This window comes from Nomascus leucogenys, chromosome 23 (genome assembly GCF_006542625.1).
Source record: "Nomascus leucogenys isolate Asia chromosome 23, Asia_NLE_v1, whole genome shotgun sequence".
In the NCBI taxonomy this organism is placed as follows: domain Eukaryota; kingdom Metazoa; phylum Chordata; class Mammalia; order Primates; family Hylobatidae; genus Nomascus; species Nomascus leucogenys.
Genome location: NC_044403.1, coordinates 33,270,632 through 33,290,634, shown reverse-complemented (window position 1 = coordinate 33,290,634; position 20,003 = coordinate 33,270,632). Strand labels below are relative to the sequence as shown.

The 20,003-nt window shown below is 51.5% G+C and overlaps 1 protein-coding gene across 3 annotated transcripts; it reads right to left on the bottom strand.

The window, feature by feature from the left end:
* Positions 1-1,446: 1,446 nt before the first annotated feature.
* COMMD5 (COMM domain containing 5) lies at positions 1,447-19,576 on the bottom strand. 3 transcript variants are annotated; one of them, XM_030804515.1, is made up of 5 exons: positions 19,522-19,576; positions 7,655-7,859; positions 5,760-5,833; positions 4,653-4,861; positions 1,447-2,668 (listed from the first exon to the last, which is right to left on the bottom strand). In XM_030804515.1, the coding sequence occupies exon 5, from the start codon at positions 2,609-2,611 to the stop codon at positions 1,937-1,939; it is 675 nt and encodes a 224-aa protein (XP_030660375.1). In that variant the 5' UTR covers positions 2,612-2,668; positions 4,653-4,861; positions 5,760-5,833; positions 7,655-7,859; positions 19,522-19,576; the 3' UTR covers positions 1,447-1,936. The 3 variants fall into 3 exon arrangements, with proteins under 3 accessions (XP_030660375.1, XP_030660374.1, XP_030660376.1); XM_030804514.1 differs by lacking the exons at positions 4,653-4,861; positions 5,760-5,833; positions 7,655-7,859; positions 19,522-19,576 and adding an exon at positions 4,267-4,335; XM_030804516.1 differs by lacking the exons at positions 4,653-4,861; positions 5,760-5,833; positions 7,655-7,859; positions 19,522-19,576 and adding an exon at positions 3,711-4,239.
* Between the last annotated feature and the right edge of the window lie 427 nt (positions 19,577-20,003).

Below are 20,003 nucleotides of genomic sequence, written 5' to 3'. Positions count from 1 at the left end.
ATTAAAACCCCACTGCTTCCCCTTGCCCCAGTGGAATGACCAAAATCCTGTGTGTGGCCTTGAGGCCAGCTGCTGTCCCTGCACTTGCCCCCTCTGTCTCTCAATCCCCTGCACTCGGGCAGTGCCAGTCCCAATCCCCGGAATGGCCCACTCCCCTGCCTGTGTCTCATAAGCTGTCTTTTCATGGCTGTGTCTTGATTTGCCTGGGTCCCCGCTTGAGACAAGCCCAAGGGTTCACAGATGAATTGAGGCAAACACAGATTCCCAACGAGAGGCGGCGAGAGGTCAGCCTGAGGACCGAGGGCAGGTCCGTGCTCTGGGCTCCACACAGGCTTTGCTAAGCAGCTGGGAGAAGCAGAAGGATGGGGCTGTCCCTAAAGCTGCTGTTCCTGCAGGGCCAGGGCCGGTGACTGAGAAAGGCAACATGGTACCAGCTTCCCCAGCCCCAGCCACATCCACATCTGGGGACAGAGAATGCAGGAAGTGGCTGGTCATATCCCTGATCCGATGACAGTGGTGGGGACAGTGCCTTCGGGGAGAGAGAAGGGCTGTATCTGGAACTCAGTGAGGGTGGGACGAAGCTGGGTGAATGACCAGATGGCAGTACCCACAAGCATGCACCTTAAAGGGCACCTGGGCCCCTCCCAGAGTCTACTGACCCCGCCCCCAGGTACTCCTCTGCACCCCGACATGTCAGAACTGCCCATGGAGGGATGAGGAAGAAATCCAGGCTAGTGGAGGAGACAAACCAAAAACTGCAGACAAGACAAACAGCCAAGCAACCCCAGGCACTCAAAGACAAGGGGAGGTTTCTCGGCAGAGAACAGACTAGACATGCTCCAGAAGTGCTCCATGGAGGCAGGAGCAGTCAGCTGGAACCCAGCTGACCGAAAATGGCTCTGCAGAGACTGAGCCCCAAGGCCCCTCCCGGAACACAGTTATGCTGGAAGCTGCAAAGCTGGCTATGACCCCTGCACACACCTGCCCTAGAAGCACCCGGGAGAGGTCCTTGCCACCAACTCCACCCTGGTGACAGCCTCTCTGCTGGGCTCTAGCCTCCTCCCTTGCACCCCTCCACACAGCAGCCAATCACCAGATCATGTCTCTCCTCTGCTGAAAACCCTCAAAAGGGCTCCTCTGTCACTCAGAATTGAGCCAGTCCTTAAAAGTCCCTCAGGTCCTGACCTCTGTACCCTCCCCAACGTCGCCTCCCCACAATGATCTCCACCTGCTTGGCTGCAGCCAGGCGGGCCTTAAGCACGTCAGGCCTCCCCACACTGGCCGCCTGGGCCCCGTCCTCCCCACCTTGTGCTGCTCCCCTCAGAGCGCTGTGCCCCCGGCTCCTTCAAGTCCTCGCTCAGATGTCACACCCTCAAGGAAGGTCACCCCATCAGCGCGCAGACCCCACCCTACTTGCTGCATCACACGCCATCCTCTGACGAGCTATTCCAGTTAATTTTTATTATTTATTTTACAATGTTTCCCCTCCTCTCAGCCCCACTAGAATGTCAGCTCTGTGGGGTCAGGGATTTAAGGCAGAAGAATGAAAATGCCCAACGTAAAACACAAGATCTACAAAAGCACCTGGCTACACGGGGCCAGGCTGAGCAACTGTATGGTGTCTACAAAGGGCCTCAACCTGGCCTCACATGGCCATGTCCAGCAGCAAAGACAAATGTACAGGGAAGGGGAGGGTGTGAGGTTCAACACCCACCTAGAGAAACATATTTTTAGCTGCTTTACTTCCAAAAAAGAAAAAAAAGACATAACTCTCTTTTTCAATTAAACAGAAAACTACACAATTACGTTCAAACACTCACTGAAGAGCCTGCCTCATGGGAAGGGCAGGGCTGTCGTGGGAAGAGTCAGCTGCACTTTGGCACCATCTCGGGTGCCTGTCCAAGCCTGACCTGAACGGGACTGGTCAACTGAGGGGTCAGTCCTGCAGTCTGCGCTCACACCTCTTCTCCAGATCTGCCATCTCCTTTAGGACCAGGGCCACGCTGTACCGCAGCTCCTGGAACTTGGCTGTGGGGACCTCGAAGCGGTATGCTGACCCATCTGAAAGCTTCAGCTGCATCAGGACGCTCGGCTGCAGGGAGCGAGCCAGGGCACTGGTGGAGATGGCTACATCCACCCGCCACCGAAAGTCAGCAACATGTGGCAGCCAGGCCCCCTGCTGCTGGGCCACGGAATCAAGGAGGGGCCGCTGGCTCCCAAATACCACGCTGGCCAAGTCCCCGACCAGGTCTTGGGGGATGCAGAGCTCCTGGAGCTGGTCCCTGAAGGTGTCAGGCTTCAGGCTGGTGGGGGGCAGACGGAGGGCCTGCTGGAGTAGCGTGTGCATGCCTGCCAGCAGGGCACCCAGCCGCTCCTCCGGCAGGTCGGCACTGACCCCAAGACGCTGCACAGCCTCTCGGCAGTCCTCCCCCTGCAGGCTGCTGACCACAAGCTTCAGCAACTTTCTGAACGTGCTCCTGTCTAGGTCCCCTAGTAGCCGGGCCATTGCTGCCACCTCTGGAGGAAGCTGGGCCCCCAAGAAACTCACTCGGCCACTGTGACTATCACCAGGATGATGCAGGTATGGAGCTGAAGCCCCCACAGCAGACATTGCTGCTGCTTCCTCCTTGATCAGCCAGCCCAGGAGGTCGGTCCCAGATGCAGATGCCTAGAGTGGGGCGGAGGGGAGAAGACCAGTGACTCTCGTGTCCTTTGGGCCAGCGAGTGAGGGTTGATATGGTCCCCATCGTTAGGATGCTGACAGTGTGAACTACCAATGACAGTCAGTGCTGTGGAGGTGGCCCTGGGAGTAGGTGGCAGAGGGGTCCATGTCAGTCCCAGGAGGAGTGGAGGCCTCCCAGAGGAAGTGACATCTAAGGCATGAATGACAAGCAAGAATTGGCAGAGAAGTGGGGGGCAGGGAGGAGGACCAGGAAACAGCACAAGTTCTCCAAGTAAATTAATAGATGAAAGAATGAACTAGGGGAAAGGTCCGGGGAACACAGGGACACGGCAGCTGGCGCCACAGACCACACTGAGACCATTTAACTATTCAACCTTGAATCCTTCACAACAGTGGGCAAGAATTACCATTCTCACCTGACAGAGAGAGGGGGGGTAGAAACAGCTCTAGGCCAGGTGCTGTGGCTCAAGCCTGAAATCTCAGCACTTTGTGAGGGTGAGGCCAGCGGATCGCTTGAGCCCAGGAGTTGGAGACCAATCAGGGCATCATAGCAAGACCCCGTTTCTACAAAAAATTTAAAAAACTAGCCAGGCGTGGTGGTGCACGTCTGTAGTCCCAGCTACTCAGAAGGCTGAGAGGACAGAGGATCCCTTGAGCCCAGGAGGTCGTGGTTGCAGTGAGGCGAAATTGAGCCACTGCACTCCTGTCTGGACAACAGGGAGATGCTGTGAGGAAGGAAGGAATGGAGGGAGGGGGGAGGGAGGGGAGAGGGAAGGGAGGGAGGGAGGAATAAAAGAAAAGTAAAAAGAAATCAAAGCTCTAAACACAACTGCCAAAGTCAAGGACTGGAGCTTAGACCTGTCTATTCAGAAGTCCCAGCTGTTTCCACCATAGCCCCCAACCCCCAGGCTGGAGGAGCTGAGCAACAGGTGGCAACAGAGGCAAGTGCGGCATCTAAAGAGGGTTCCGACGCACCTGAAGGGGCAGCGCAGCAGCACAAGCACCTGCTGTGCCGGAGGAAACGCACCTGCCCACCTCAGCACACCAGGTACTGGAGCAGAGCTCAGCGGGGCACAGCTCCTGTCCTCGAGGCACTTGTCTGCACAGCGCTGGGGGAGCCCAGGAGCTCCCCACGGGCTTCACGGCGCCCCATTCTCCTGGGAGTCAACGACCACCCACTGCCAACTCCACCGCCCCGCCAGCACCAGGAGCCACCCCAAAGAGCCATCCGGGAAGGCCTCTGAGCTGCCCGCTTCCGGTCACGCGGCTTGAAGGCCGGGTTCGCACCCCGACTCGGTACCCGCGGCTCTGATGGGGACGCGGCGTCGCCCGTTCCGCGTCGCCCGTTCCGGGGCGCGGGGGCCTTGGTGCACAAAGTCAAGCTTGGCGCTAGGCCGTCGCCGCCCGCACGGTTCGCGGCCAACCTACAGGAGGTCCCTTCTCCGCGGAAAAGCCCCGCAGTATCGAGAGCTCCCGGAACGCAGCGGCGAGGCAGCCTTTCCTAGGCCCCCACACCCAGCCCGGGAGGGAGACTCCACCCGACTCCACCCTCACGCTCCCGCGGCCCGAGTCGCCCCCAGCACCTGGCGCCGGCAATCCCCGGCTGATGCAGCCAAAAGCGGGCTTGGTCCCCGGAAGCGCCCCGAGAGACACTTCCGGGCCGCTCTAGGAAGGCGGCAATGACCGCCCCACTGTGGTCCGCTGGCCCGAGGGGCGGAGCCGAGGCCGCGCCAGGCCCCGCCCCCTCCCCGCCTGGGGAAGTCGGGGGTCGCCGGCGGGGTCCCAGATCTCGTCTTAGACAGTTTTGTTTTTTTTTCTTTCCCCAAGGAAAAAGGAAACAGAAGGCGGTGTTGTGTTTCCGTTTCTGAGGTAGAAACTGCGGCCTGGGCCCGCGTCTCCCTCACCGCCCGCGCAGAGGAGGGTAAAGCAGGAGACGCGTCCCGTGGTCGGGGGTCAGAATTCCAGTCACCTGAGGCTGAGGAGCTCGCTGGCTTTCGTCGGCGTCCGGGTGGGCGGCGGGGGAACGGCGGGACCTTGCGGATCAGCGCGGAGCGGAGCCGAGCGGGCGTCTCTGTCCCGTGTGGACGGTCTGCGCCTCCAGGGTTTTGAGAGCTGCCCGGTTTCCCCTCGGGTCGGGTGGCGTCCGGCGCGCGTGACTCGGTTCCGCTTTGGGATGCTCTGTTGGGCCCCAGTGCAGGAGCTCGGTCCGAAACAATGGCCTCCCATACATTTTATTTAACATGTATTTTACCATAGTTAAAAATAATATGCCAAAATCATTGAATTGTACAAAATGGGTGAATTATATTGTATGTGAATTATAGCCCAATAAAGCTTTAAAAAAAAAAAACCGAAAAGAAGGGAAACAACCTAATTAAATGGGCAGAAGATTTGAGTAGACATCAAAGAAGATACAAGGTGGGTAATGGGTACATGAAGCCTTCAGCATCGTTGGCTATTAGGGAAATGCGAATGGAAGCCACAGGGAGGTGCCATTTCACACCATTAGAAGGGTTATAATAAAAATGACAGGTTGGGCGCGGTGGCTCACGCCTGTAATCCCAGCACTTTGGGAGGCCGAGGTGGACAACCAGATCTCAGGAGAACTCTATCATGAGACCATCACTTAAGGGCATGGTACTAAACCATTCATGAAAAGCCACCCCCACGATCCAATCACTTCCCACCAGGCCCCACCTCCAGCATTGGGTATTACCTTTCAGCATGAGATTTGGGTGGGGACACAGATGCAAACCACAACAGCCATACAATGGAATAGTGTTCAATAATAAATAGGAGTGGAGACTGGGTGCGGTGGCTCATGCCTATAATCCCAGTACTTTATGAGGACAAGGTGGGAGGACCACTTGAGGCTAGGAGTTCAAGACCAGCCTGGGCAACATATCAAGGCTTCATTTTTACAAAATTAAAAAAAAACAAAACAGCCAGGTGTGGTGGTGTGCCCCTATAGCAGGGGTCCCCAACCCTCAGGTTGTGGACCGCTACAGGTCAGTGGCCTGTTAGGAACTGACCTCACAGCAGGAGGTGAGGGTAACCTATAGTCCCAGCTACTTACTTGAGAGGCAGAGTGAAGACCACTTCAGTCCAGGAATTTGAGACCAGCCTGAGGAACATGGCAAGACTCCATTTCTAAAACAAAACAAATCAAGTCTAAAAACGATGCTGAGGGAGGATTGTTTAAAGGGAATGGATCTGGGAAGTTTAGAAAGAGACTGCATCTGTAAGGTGTTATTTCTCTTTAAAATATCTGAAGCAAAAAGGTGAAGTGCTATCACTTGTGAGGTCTGAGTGGTGGTTACATGGCAGACCCACCTCCTCCTGAAGTGAGGAGAGCCAGGAACCTGGGGATGAGTTTTGGAGACAGTTCCCACCCAAAGGCCAGAGTGCCTGGAGTGCCTGGAGAACTGTCATCCTATTGTAGCAGGACGAGCCACAGACAAAACTTCTCAGATACTGGGTTAAAGAAGGAAGAGGTTTTATTTGGCCGGGAGCTTTGGCAGACTTGCGTCTTAAGAGCTGAGCGCCTTGAAAAAGAAATTACTGGCCCTTTTAAGGGCTTACAACTCTAAAGGGTCCACTTGAAAGGGTTATTATGATAGATGGGGCAAGTGTGGAGAACGTGACTGGGGGCTACATGCATCAGCTAACAGAACAGAAAGTTTGCAATGCTTTCTTATACAATGTCTGGAATTTACAGATAACACAAGTAGTTTAGGTTAGGGGTTGATATTATTATTATTATTATTATTATCCACCAGGGCCAGGTGATGGCACCAGGGTCATCTGGCTATTTATCTTGTGTTTCTTTCTAACTTTTTGTTTTCTCCTGTGTCTCCTGTCTTATAAACTAGGCAAGACAGGGGGAGAGGAGGGCAGCAGGAGAAGTGGTGGTCTCCTTCCTTACTATGATCAACATTTGTAAGTTAATTTAGCTTGAAACAATTTCAAGCTTAGATAAAAGGTTGCATGAATAGTGCACCTTCCCAGAGACCCCCATTCAAGGGTCACCAGGTGTCCCTGCAATGTCTCTGAAGGAAAAGAGCCTGTTGCCTGGCAAGAGTGGTGTCATCTTGAAGCAAAATCACTGTGGTGGCCGATGTTAGACTCCTGCATACCAAGATCTTCACACAAGGCCTGTAGCATTGATAACCCCTCAAAAAGATGCTTACCTAACTTCCCCAGCAGTCATGAATTTTGCAAGAAAGTCTAAGACACCACCAGCTGCACATGTTTTTACCAAAAAGCTTGCTATATAAAGGATGCTTTCTGGAGGGCAGGTGCAGGGATCCACTGTCTTGTGGCTGCCCGAGATACTACTTTGTTCATAAGTTTCTATTAAATGTTTCTTTCAGAGAAACTGTGTTTGTCAGCCTCTTTTTTCAGCCTCTCAGCTCCCTTGGCCTTTGGGGGTAGGTTTGTGTGACCTGCTCACTGCGGAGCAATCCCTCAGAGCATGAGGACTCAGCTGAGGGTCACGAGTTGCACCCACTTGTCCTGTTTCTTGTCTCCTTCAATCTAGAACAGCCTCTCCATCTCCTGAACTTTCAGGACCCTGAAGTTTAACATTTATATGCAGTCCTTTTGGAAAATGTTTCTCAAATTATCATCATTCTCTTGGTCAAGGCAGTGACTGAGCCTGCCCAGATTCAAGAAGACATTGAAGACATTGCTCCTGCTCTCAAAGGGAGGGAGGCCAAAGAACCTGTGGCATCCTCAATCAGCCACAGCAGCCACCGTGATGGTAACTCAGGCAAGAAGCACCAATACCTGTGAAAGCCAGGTGTCTCCAGGGCATGAGGCTCAGGATGCTTACACAGTGTCAAAACATCACCATGCAATGTAATTATTATCAATTACAAAGGGGAATAAGGTAACTTCACAGGAGACAAACCAGGCAAACAGCACCCTGGTCAAATGATCTAAGACAAAACCACAAGTAATGGCACAAACCAATGTCATTCTCCAACTGTCAGCTGCAGTGGGAAGACATCACTGCACAGCTGCCTGAGACACTTCCACGCAAACTTCTCTCCACTTGGTGTCAAGCTTGAAGCCATCTGATGTCCCCTCCATCTTCCTGGTTACCTATTTTCTACCCCAGGCATTTCTCCAAACACGACGTTTGTATCCTTAATCCTGTCTTGGTGTCTTCTTCCTGGAGGACCCAGACCAACACAAGTGGGCCAGAAGCAGCTTGAGAAAACCGGTGATCAGATGGACATTTGGGATTGGCCCACCCACTGTCTGCAGGTGAAGAGGGTGCTGTTCTGGTTAGGAGGTGGGGCACTGACGGTCCCTGGCACAAGGTGGTGGCTCCACTGCTAAGCTTTCCCTTGTGGTGACCTGGCAAAATGTCTCAGCAGAAGGGAGTCTGTGCAAGGGACAATGATGCAGGCATTTGAAAGGTGCAAGGATGGCCACGCAGGCCCCAGGATCCCAGAGCAAGTCTGCACCGCCCACAGCAGAGAATAGAACACGTGTCCATGGGACCCCCAAATGGCCCTGCATCCACACTTCCCAGTATGAGCTGAGCTCCGTCAGGCCTCCCCAGGCATGAAGTCAGGCAGCCCAGCAGCATCCATCAGAAGGTGGCAATGGCATGGCCAGGATGGCGTCCACGCAGGGCCAGAGCGCCAGAGTGAGCTGAGGGAGCAGGCAGCCCAGCCCACATGCCTCCCTCAGCTCAAGCCTATGGCTGCAGAGGGTTCCTGTGTGGCTAAAGGAGTTTGATTTGTAGATGGATGGGCCCAGCCCCATGTGCCTCCCTCAGCTGAAGCCTGCGGATGCACAGAGGTTCCTGCGTGGCTGAAGGAGTTTGATTTGTAGATGGATGGGTTCAGTGCATGGCACACGTAAAATGCAGCTCAAGCCTACAGCTGCAGAGGGTTCCTGTGTGGCTGAAGGAGTGCGATTTGCAGATGGATGGGCTCAGTGCATGGCACACGTGAAATGGACAGGAGCAGCTGTGTTACTGCCACTCTCAAGGGTGGGAAGGAAAACCTTCCCAGTGGGCAGAACTGCAAGCGGCATGCCCGGCCACCCCACCGTCTGCAAACAGAAGTGGCCTGAGGTGAGAATGTCCAGACATCTGGACAGTGGCCTTGTGTCCCCACCTTCTGTGGGGGCCAGAAGGAAAAGGAGCCTGCAGACCACGTCTGGGTTGAGGCAGTGGTGAACACAGAGGAGGGGCGCAGAGTGGGGAGGTGTTCACACATATCAGTGCCCACCAAGGCATCCAGTACACGTGAGGCACCGAACAACCAAGTAGACAAAATAACTCACCAGTGGACACCAGTCCTCACCGTCAGCCACTCTGGAACATGAAAGGGGTGACTCTGGTGACAAAAATAAAGACTCCATATGGAAGACCTCCTTCACCCTGGGTCTCACGCTGCCGGGCGCAGTAACTCATGCCTGTAATCCCAGCACATTGGGAGGCCGAGACAGGAGAAGGAGCATGAACTCCCTTACCAGGGCCTGTCTGGCAGCTGCCACCTCTGGATGTCCAAATTTTCCATAACAGAGTTGATGCCATCATGCCCTTTCTATCCTGGAAAGGCTGGCAGTTTGTTCTCACACGGATGGATGCCTATTTCAGGCACCAGCTGGCCTTTCCTACAGAGCCTCAGCCCACACCACTGTCTAGGGCTTAGGTTGCTTCATTCAGAGGCATGAATCCTCACACAGCAGCATCCTAATGGGACCCACTAGTACCTGTATTGTAGCAGCCAGCCTCATGCAACTCTGCACTGGCCTTCTAGAGGCTCAGCTGAAGGAGCAGCTTGGAGAAGATGCTCTGAAAGGATGGCACCATCCTTTGGGATGCCATACATCAATTTGGATACTTTTTATGGTGCTGTGTTCCCAACAGAAAGAACACATGAGTCTGGGAAACTAAGATTTGAAGCAGGAGTGACCCAACTCACCCAGACTCTCCCATAACCTACTGGGAGATTTTGTGTTTCCTCTCTACATGGTTCTAGACTTTGTAGGGTTGGAGGTCCAGTTCCCCAGGAGCACACAGCAAAGATCCCACTGAATAAGCTACAGTTGCTACAAGGACATTTGGGCTTCTCAATCCCAGGGACCCACCAAGGTCCACTGTGTTGACAGTTGAGGTAATTTTAGGATGAGTAATGAACAGAAGAGAACATTTCAGCCCTGAGACCAGTTCCAGTGATGAAGACTGTAGCTAATCCGACTAACCACTTCCTTCTGAGTTTCTTTTCAGGAAGAAAGACCCATGGGAACCAGGGTTCTCTGAACTGGTAAGAATTAGAACTGGCTGGGTGTAGTGGTTCACACCTGAAATCCCAGCACTTTGGGAGGCTGAGGCAGGAGGATGGCTTGAGTCCAGGAGTTTGAGACCAGCCTGGGCAACATGGAAAACCCTGTGTCTACAAAAAATACAAAAAATTTAGCCGGGCATGGTGGCATGTGCCTGTAGTCCCAGCTACTCGGGAGGCTGAGGCGGGAGGATTACTTGAGCCTAGGAGGTGGAGGTTGCAGTGACCTGAGATCGCACCACTGCGCTCCAGCCTGGGTGATGTTGGGTTTTGAAGGGAAGATGAGGGTTAAAGAATGACACACACACAGAGACAGAGGGTGGCTTAACAGCAACACAGGTATATTGCAAAAACCTGTGGAGATGGGAGACCAGCTTAGTCCCAGAGCGCATTGCCGCTTACAGGCTGGGGCAATTTATAGGCCTGGGTGGGAGGGGTCGGGGCAGGGGGTCATGGCCTGCTTCCTGGGAAAATGTTGATAATGTGTTCTTAGGATGAGGTGGTTCTGGCCCTTGTTCCGGCAGAATGTGGTGTTCCTTGCACTTTCTCCCAGCAGAATATAAGAGCCAGGCTGTTTCTCACCACCCAAACCCCTGTGGAATGTTTCATTTTGACCAAGGTCTGCGAAATGGTGGGGGACTTACAGAATTGTGCAGGTTGGACTAACATTCTTGCTTTATACTTTTTTATTTTTATTTTTTTGAGACAGAGTTTCACTCTGTCGCCCAGGCTGGAATGCAGTGGTGCAATCTCGGCTCATTGCAGCCTCTGCCTCCCGGGTTCAAGCGATTCTTCTGCCTCAGCCTCCTCAGTAGCTGGGAGTACAGGTGGCCGCCACCATACCCGGCTAATTTTTGTATTTTCAGTAGAGACGGGGTTTCACCATGTTGGCCAGGCTGGTCTCAAACTCCTGACCTAAAGTGATCTGCCTGCCTCAGCCTCCCAAACTGCTGGGATTACAGGCATGAGCCACCATGCCTGGCTAACTTCTACTTTAATATAAAGGGAAGAGGGTGGTTGTTGATTATCTGGCTGCTTCCTGCTGAATAGTGGTGCTGTAATCAGGGTTTGGGTTTTGAAGCAGTGGGTGTCCGACTTCAGTCGCTTTCCTGGCAGCGCTGATACTGGACTTGGCTGAGTGGGATGGTATCAGTATCTTTCTGGGTGGCTGCCTGGACAAGGGAGTTCAGCCTTTGGGAGGTAAAGTGGGATATGAAGGTGAGTACACACAGGCCAACTGTTAGGAGGAAGAAAATTAGGGGCCCTAAGAAGAGGTTACCCAAGGCATCCACTTTAGGAGGGACGACCCCTGCCTCCAAGAGTTAGTGGCTTGATGTTGGATTTCTGCAGCCCTGTCTCGGAGCCTGGGGGCTGTGTCTCAAACAGTGCCATATTCCTGAACATTTAAACAGCCTCCTTCTTGGAGATACACACATGTGCGCCCCTTCTCAGTGGCTGACAGGTCTACAGCCCTTCGGTTCTGGAGAACAACTCCCACAGGGGAACCTACCTGCCTTTGGAGGCTTGTGATGGAAGTAGGCATGTCAAGAGGACTGCAGAGATCTATATATCTACATAAGGCAGCTGAGGCTGACACACCCGACCCGCCATTCTGGTGCCAAGTGAGACAGAGAGGCTTAATCCTGTTACCAGAGGAAGGAGATGTAGAGCCGGCTTAGCGTGCTGGGAGGAGGAGGAAATAGGGAGAGCCTGAATGGTTTGGTTGTTAGGCAAAATGTTAATGTTTGGAGATTGAAACACCAGGGTGTATGTTTGTACCTACCTGCCAGCAGACAAAGATAAGTTTGTTTCATACAGAAAGAAAAGCGGGGGTCGGGGGGTTGGCAGGCAGAAGTTGTAAACAAAGGTAGCGAGCTATGAGAAGATGGGGGGTGAATCCTGGACAAACGTTTTGTTCCAACTTTTTGTTTTTCCAGGTTGAATAGATGTTAACAAGGGTAACCCCTGTGAGGGCCGGATAGGGGATGTTGGTGGGGGAGGAGGTGAAGGCTGTTTTGTTTTGGAGAGAGAGAGAAATAGGTTTTCGTTAACAAGTAGCTATTGCAGTACGGGTAGGGCAGAAGGATATAGGTTGCAGCTGAGGGAATTGTGTGTGCATTTTTTCCAGGGAGCATCCTTGAGTTGGTTGCATGGAGAGCGGTGCTGGCGGAGAGGGGAGGGGTTGGTAAGAAGTGTTTTATGGAATCCAGCTTGTAACATGTTTAGATGTTAAGAGGCAAAGGAGGGTGACAGCCCTGTGTGTGACAGTATGGGTGGATTTGATGGATTGCAGGGAAAGGTGTTTATAAACAGGACAAAATTATAAACAGGTTTTGGGAATGAATTGGCCAAGTAGGTGAGATGCAGATTTATTTTGGAACAAGTTTCTGCAGTTAGGTTAACAGGAAGGGCTGTGAACTGCTGGATTTGTGTGGACAAACAAATTTGCAGTTGGAAGAAAGAGGGGAGTGTGACTGATTTAAGAGAAATGTGTGAGGCTGATGAAGGGGGCCCAACTGCCAGAGGTTGGGGGTGAGGACTTAGCATATCCCACAAACGACAAAATGAAAAAAGGCAATTTGAGTAGGAGTGAAATTCTGAAAGGTGCCCTGTAGTCATAGCTCCTGGATTGATGTGAGGAATTCGAGTGGAGTATCCAGGGACGTGGGGAGGGAAAGATCTGAAACAAGGTATGAGATAAAAGATTTGAAATTGGAGGCAGAGAGTGTTACGGACCAGGGCCTTCTGGATAGGCAACTTCTGCACTCTTGTTAAGTGCAGTGAGGTTGGTCCTGTGAGGGAGGAAGAATAGTTTTTGCGGGGGGATAAAATTTCTGGATGTGGATCTGGAGTTTTTTTTAGTTCGGAATTGTGTATCCAGTGTGGGAAGGGTGTTAGCTTTGCTGCCATGGGAGTAGCTAGAATAACCTGGTGAGGACCCGTCCACTTTGGTAGGAGAGGGGAGGAGGAGGGGTCTGTGATCTAGACCCAGTCCCCGCTGGTTGTAGGGACAGGGAGTGTTTTGAGGATGGACTTTCAGGTGGGGGCAAGTAAGCGTTAGTGTACTGTCTATTAGATGGTGAGTGAGGTGTAATGCTGGCCAAGTATTCCATGCAGAAGGGCGGGGAGATACAGGGAGATTTTGGAGGATAAAGGGACGTCTATACATATGTTCAAATGGGCTTACGCTGAGGGGCTTGTGAGGAATGGCTTATAAAGGCATGAGGGCCATGGGGAGTAGTAAAGTTTAGGCCATTTTAACCTCTAGGGAGAGTTTGGATAATTGTTGTTTTAGAAGGGCATTGGCCTATTCAATCTTACCTGAAGATTAGGGGCAATAAGGAATATGGAAGGCCCATTTAATGTTTAGAGACTTTGCCAGCTGTTGGTTAACCTGTGAAATATATGTTGGCCCGTTGTCTGACTGGATGAAAGAGGGGAGTCCAAACTGGGGGATAATATGGGTGAGGAGAATAGAAGCGACAGTGTGCCTTTTCAGTAGTAGTAGTAGTGGTGGTAGGAAAACCCTCTATCCATCCAATGTATCTACTATTGTCAGAAGGTTCTGGACTCATTTTACAGGGGACATGCGGGTGAAGGCGATTTCCCAGTCCTGCCCTGGCAGGTGTCCTCAGGCCTGGTGTGTGGGGAAAGGGGGTGATTTGATAGCTTTCTGAGGGGAAGTTTGAGTGCAAAGGGAACATGCCTTAGTAGTATCTTTGAGATTGGCGGCCATGGTGGGAGAATGTATATGTTTTTAAGAGCTGAAGTAGGGGGAGGCAACCAGCATGGAAATGGTTGTGCACATATAAAAGTACAGAAGGTTTTTTTTTTTTTCTCCGAGACAGAGTCTTGCTCTGTCACCCAGGCTGGAGTGCAGTGGCGCGATCTCGGCGCAATGCAACCTCCGCCTCCGGGGTTCAAGCAATTCTCTGCCTCAGCCTCCTGAGTAGCTGGGATTACAGGCGCCTGCCACCACGTCCGGCTAATTTTTGTATTTTTAGTAGAGATGGTGTTTCACCATGTTGGCCAGGCTGGTTTTGAACTCCTGACCTCAGGTGATCCTCCCGCCTCAGCCTCCCAAAGTGCTGGGATTACAGGTGTGAGCCACCATGCCCGGCCCAGAAGGTTTTAAAAATTTGGCCAAGACAATTTTAGCACTGAGGTATAACCATTTTTTCCTGAATGGCACCAGCCAGGGCAAGTGAGGTTTGTTCCTCCTGGGTATATACAGGGTATATGCTGGGAAAACTGGGCAATAATGATGGGCTTTAAGGGCTGCCTGCCGGGCTGCCTAATTTGCTAAAAGATTCCCCTTGGCGATGGCATTTGTAGTCTTCTGGTGTCCCTTACAATGGATAATGGTGGCCTGTAGTGGTAGGTTAGCTGCCTCCACCAGCTTGTGTATGAGTTTGCCATTTACTATGGGGGTTCTTTTTAGCTAGAAAACCTGTTTCCTGCCAGATTAAGGTGTGAGAATGTAGGATGTGGCATACATATTTGGTATTGGTGTAAATGTTTTTTTTTTTTTTTTCCTGTAATGGAGTCTCACTCTGTCGCCCAGGCTGGAGTACGGTGGCACAATCTTGGCTCACTGCAACCCCCGCCTCCCGGGTTCAAGCAATTCTCCTGCCTCAGCCTCCTGAGTAGCTGTGACTACAGGTGCCCACCACCATGCCCAGCTAATTTTTGTATTTTTAGTAGAGACGGGGTTTCACCATGTTGGCCAGGCTGGTTTTGAACTCCTGAGCTCAGGTGATCCGCCCGTCTCGGCCTCCCAAAGTGCTGGGATTACAGGCGTGAGCCACCTCACCAGGCCAGGAATCAGTGTAAAAGTTATCCCTCTTTCCCTTTGTTAGGGTGAGCGCCCTGGTTAGGGCAACTAACTCTATCTGTTGAGAGGTAGTTCTGCCTGTTGCGAGGTAGTATGGGGTGGGAGAGCATTGGATTCTAGTTTATTTTGGCAATGATGTTGTAACCACATGGTGGACATGGCTCCTTTAAAGAGCTTCTATTAGTGAACCATGTAGTTGTTCCCTGCAAAGGGGCTTCTGAAATGTGTTGGAAGGGGGAGGAAAGGGAGTCTAAGAGGTCCAGGCAGGAGTGAGACAGCTCAAAGTCAGAGGTGTTTACAGGGAGGACAGTGGGAGGGTTGGGAGCTTTACCTTTCTGGAAGGTGATTAGAGGATTTCCTATGAATAAGGTGTGTACCTGCTGGAAGCAGGATGGTGGGAAGGATAGAAGAGATTGATGGCTCATGAGGTCCTGTAGGTTATGGGAGGATGAAATAGTAATGTGTTGGTAGAGAGTGAGTTTCTGTGCCTCCGAGGCCAGCAATGTGGCCGCACCCAAGATTTTTAGGCAGGGTGGCCAGCCTTGGACGACAGAGTCTGGTTGTTTTGAGAGGTGTGTGATGGCTTGTGTTTGGCAGGGCAGTTCAAGAGCAAGGCCTTATCAGAATGTACATGCAGAGTAAAGGGCCTGGTGGGGTTGGGCAGTCCCAGTTCTGGGGCCATTAAAAGGGTATTTTTTAGTTTTTTTAAAGTGTGAATTGATGGGACAAGCTGGGTTCAGAGGCTCTAGGCTGGGCCCAAGTGAGGCCATGTAGAGAGGCTCGGCCAGCAAACAGAAGTTGGGAATCCACAGCCGGAAGTATCCCATGAGGCCCAAGAAGGAGAGGAGGCCCCAGAACTGGGACTGCCCAACCCCACCAAGCCCTTTGTGTGGGGAAGGGGCAATGTCTTGAATTCGCTCCTTTTGTTGGGTTGGGATGGCCTGAGAATTAGGGGTTAGAACTCAGGTGAGTGATCTGGGTTTGGGTGAGTGACCTGGGTTTGGGCTACCTGAGTCTTTGTTGGTGAGACCCAATATCTTTACCTATGGAGGAAGTTTAAAAGCTGAGTGGTGTGTTGGATGGACAGGTTAAAGGAGGGGCTACAGAAAAGTAGGTCATTGACTTACTGGGGGAGGGTGCTAGGAGCAACGGGAAGGTCAGCTAGGTCCTTGGCAAGGGCCTGCCCAAATAGGTGGGGGCTGTCCTGGAACCCCTGTGGGAGTATGGTCCACGTTAGTTGGGTGGACGTGTGGGTATTAGGATCTGACCAAGTGAAAGCAAAAATACTTTGGGAAGCTGAATTTAAGGAAATAGTGAAAAAGGCGTCCTTTAAATCCAATACAGAGAAGTGTGTGGTAGAAGAGGGACTATGGGAAAGTGGAGTATGTGGGATGAGAGTGGAGTGTTGGATGGATTGGTATTACCACCTGGTTAACAACTCAGAGATCCTGGACAAGTGGTAGGATCTTCAGAATATTAGCTTGTAAAAGTTTACAGATAATAGGTTTGAGGCCCCTGAGGCTGCCTGGGTTAGGGGATATTGAGACTGATGATGGAAAACGGAGTGGTTTTGGAGGGTTATTTTAACTGGGATGTGATGTGTGGCTATTGTGGGTTTAAAAATGTTCCAAATTTCAGAATTAACAGAAGGTAACAGGGTGGATAACGAGGATGAGGGGGAGAGGGAAGCATCTGACCAGAGTAAAATAAAAGGAGCAGAATTGCAGGAGGCAGATTGTATGAAGGCCTGGGATTTACTTAGTATGTCCCGCCCCAAGATAGGGGTAGGGCACTGAGGGATAACCAGGAAGGAGTGGGTGAAGGGGGGTGTTGAATAGGTTGCATAATAGAGGACCAGTCTGTTTGTGCCTAGAGGGGATTCCATCAACTCCCACAATAGAAATGAAGAGGGGTCCAGAATATTCTAATAAAACTGAGTAACTAGTCCTTGTATCCAATAGGAAAGACATGGGCTTACCAGAGACTGACCCTGGGTTCCGAGGTGGTGATAGCAGTTGGGGTGGCAGGCCCCTGGCCCCATCAGTCTTCAGTTAGAGGTGGTGAAGAGGGATGAAGAGTTTTGCTGAGCACAGTCCCACTTCCAGTGTTCCTTGATGCCACAGATGGGGCAAAGTTTTGAGGGTAGGCCTTTGCCCAGTGACTCTGTTGGTTGCACTTAAAACAGGCTTCTGGTGGAGTTTGTTGCAAGGTTGAGGATTTCTATACATGTTGGGAACCCTGTCGAATAGCAGCTGCCAGCATCTGGCATTTAGCCTGGTCTCTTTTTAGCTTTTGGACTTTTAGTTTTTCCTCTCTATTGTTAAAAACCTTAAAGGCCACTTTGATTAAGTCTCTTTGGGAGGTTTGAGGGCTATTCTCCAGTTTTTAAAGTTTCATTAGAATGTCTGGGGCTGACTGGAAAATGAAGTGTAAATGGAGGTAGATTCTTCCCTTATTGGCATTAGGGTTCAACGTGGCATATTTAGTTATGGCCTCTGAAAGGCAGGAGAAGAAAAGAGCAGGAATGGCTTTATTTATTTGTTTTTGAGATGGAGTTTTGCTCTTCTTGCCCAGGCTGGAGTGCAATGGCGTGATCTCGACTCACCACGACCTCTGCCTCCTGAGTTCAAGTGATTCTCCTGCCTTAGCCTCCCGAGTAGCTGAGACTCGGACTGGCTCTCCTTGCTCCTCAAGCTTGCAGACAGCCTATTGTGGGACCTTATGTTGTGTAAGTTAATACTTATTCCCCTTTATACAGGCATGCACCACCACACCTAATTTTGTTTTTTTTTTTAGTACAGACGGAATTTCTCCATGGTGGTCAGGCTGGTCTCGAACTCCTGACCTCAGGTGATCCACTGCCTCAGCCTCCCAAAGTGCTGGGATTACAGGTGTGAGCCACCATGCCTGGCCAGGAATGGCTTTATTTATGCCAGCTAGGAGGCATATCATATGGCCTTATTTCTATCTGTCTGCAGAAGTTGCCTGATAATCCCAACTGGGGTCAGTTCTGGGGACAGTTAGGGTCCATATTGGGTTATGGGCAGCATCTTGTCTATGGGAGGGTGTCTACATGGGCCTGGGCAGCTATCCAGATGCATTTCCTGTCCTCAGGGGTGAGGGTGCAGGAGAGGATGACATATATGACATGCCAGGTAAGGTCATAAAATTGAGTGACATACAGAAATTCCTTGAGGAAGCAGGTGGGATCCGTGCAAAAAGAGCTGAGTCTCTCTCTCTCTCTCTTTTTTTTTTTTTTGAGACGGAGTCTCACTCTATCCCCCAGGCTGGAGTGCAGTGGCGCGATCTCGGCTCACTGCAAGCTCCGCCTCCTGGGTTCACGCCATTCTCCTGCCTCAGCCTCCTGAGTAGCTGGGACTACAGGCGCCTGCCACCACGCCCAGCTAATTTTTTATATTTTTAGTAGAGACAGAGTTTCACTGTGTTAGCCAGGATGGTCTCGATCTCCTGACCTCGTGATCCACCCGTCTCGGCCTCCCAAAGTGCTGGGATTACAGGCGTGAGCCACCGCGCCCGGCTGCTGAGTCTCTTTTTAAGCTGAGAGAGGTTGACTAGGGAAAAGGGAACATGAACTCAGATTATGCCTTTTGTCCCTGTGTCCTCCTGCAAAGGGAGAACTTTGGAGGACCTTTGGCCGTGTGCCTGGTTTTTGGTGGAAGGGGGCTGGGCATGTGCCTAGTTTGTTGGCTAGGTTGAAATTAGAGGAGGAAGGTTTGTCTGGAGGAGGAGGTGTTTTTGTGGGTTTTTTGTTGAGGGGGAAGATTTGAAAAGGTGAATGGGATTGGCAGAGAGTGAGCCAGGAGCACAGATAAGCAAAGTACTTCAGATCATTTATGATTGCGTTGGAAGAAGTCTTTTAGATTATGTCAGATCTGGAAATTGAATGTTTTGGTTTTTGGCTATTGACTATTATTGTCTAGTTTACATTGGGGCTGGGCAACATTACAGAGGAAAGTAAGGTGTTCAGTTTTTTTTTTTTTTTTTTTTGAGACAGAGTCTCACTCGGTCACCCAGGCTGGAGTGCAGTGGCACAATCTTGGCTCACTGCAACCTCCGCCTCCCGGGTTCAAGCAATTCTCCTGCCTCAGCCTCCTGGGTAGCTGGGATTACAGATGCCGGCCACCACACCCAGCTAATTTTTGTATTTTTAGTAGAGACGGTTTCACCATATTGGCCAGGCTGGTTTCGAACTCCTGACCTTGTGATCTGCCCACCTTGGCCTCCCAAAGCATTATTACAGGTGTGAGCCACAGTGCTCGGCCAGCAAGGCGTTCAGTTTTAATGGAGTCTGCTAAGCCCTGGGCTTGGAAGTTCTGGATGGAACATCCAAGAGTGGTGTCTTGAGGAGGTTTTGAGGAGTGTTGCCCCATACTGCTGGCCAGAGGGTGAGAAATTTAGAGGAAGTACCCCAGAGGGAAGTGAATACCATGGAGGGGAGTGAGTACCCCGATCCCTCCTGGGAGAAGGGACCTAGGAGAGCCAGGGCATCCCTACAGCTCTCTGCAGTCCCCCGGAGGCTGCCGTGGCCAGAGTGGTGAGCATTCTGATGGCGTCCCCTGAGAGGGTAGGCCACGGTCACCTGGTGACCAGGGAGACCTCTCACCCAATACTGGAATTTTCTGGTGAACCCCCAGAAATATGAGAGGAATCTGGAAAGGAAACAAAGGGAGACTCACCCACTAATTGGAGACAGGTGTTGGATGTGATGTCCAGCAATGGGATTGATACTTGGTGGAGCTGCCTGGAAAGGGGAAGGAAGGAAAAAGAGGATGGAGAGTTTGATCAGGATCCAGAAGTCAGCCCAGGGCCAGAGAAGAAGAGAGAATAAAGGAATGGGGCTGGGAATAGGGAGTCCACTCAGGATCTGGAAGCAGGACTGGGTCTGGTTTTTGCTGCTTGCTGCTTTCCAGGTTGCAAGAAAACATTTACACATTTAGAACCCAATCCCTATCCTGGGTTTTGGCACTAAAATGTTAGGTTTTGAAGGGAGGGCAAGGGCTAAATACACACACACACACACACACACACACACACACACACACACACAGAGAGAGAGAGAGAGAGAGGAGAGAGAGAGAGAGAGAGATTGTTGCTCAACAGCAACAACACAGGTGTATTGCAAAAACCTGTGGAGATGGGGGACAAGCTTAATTCCAGA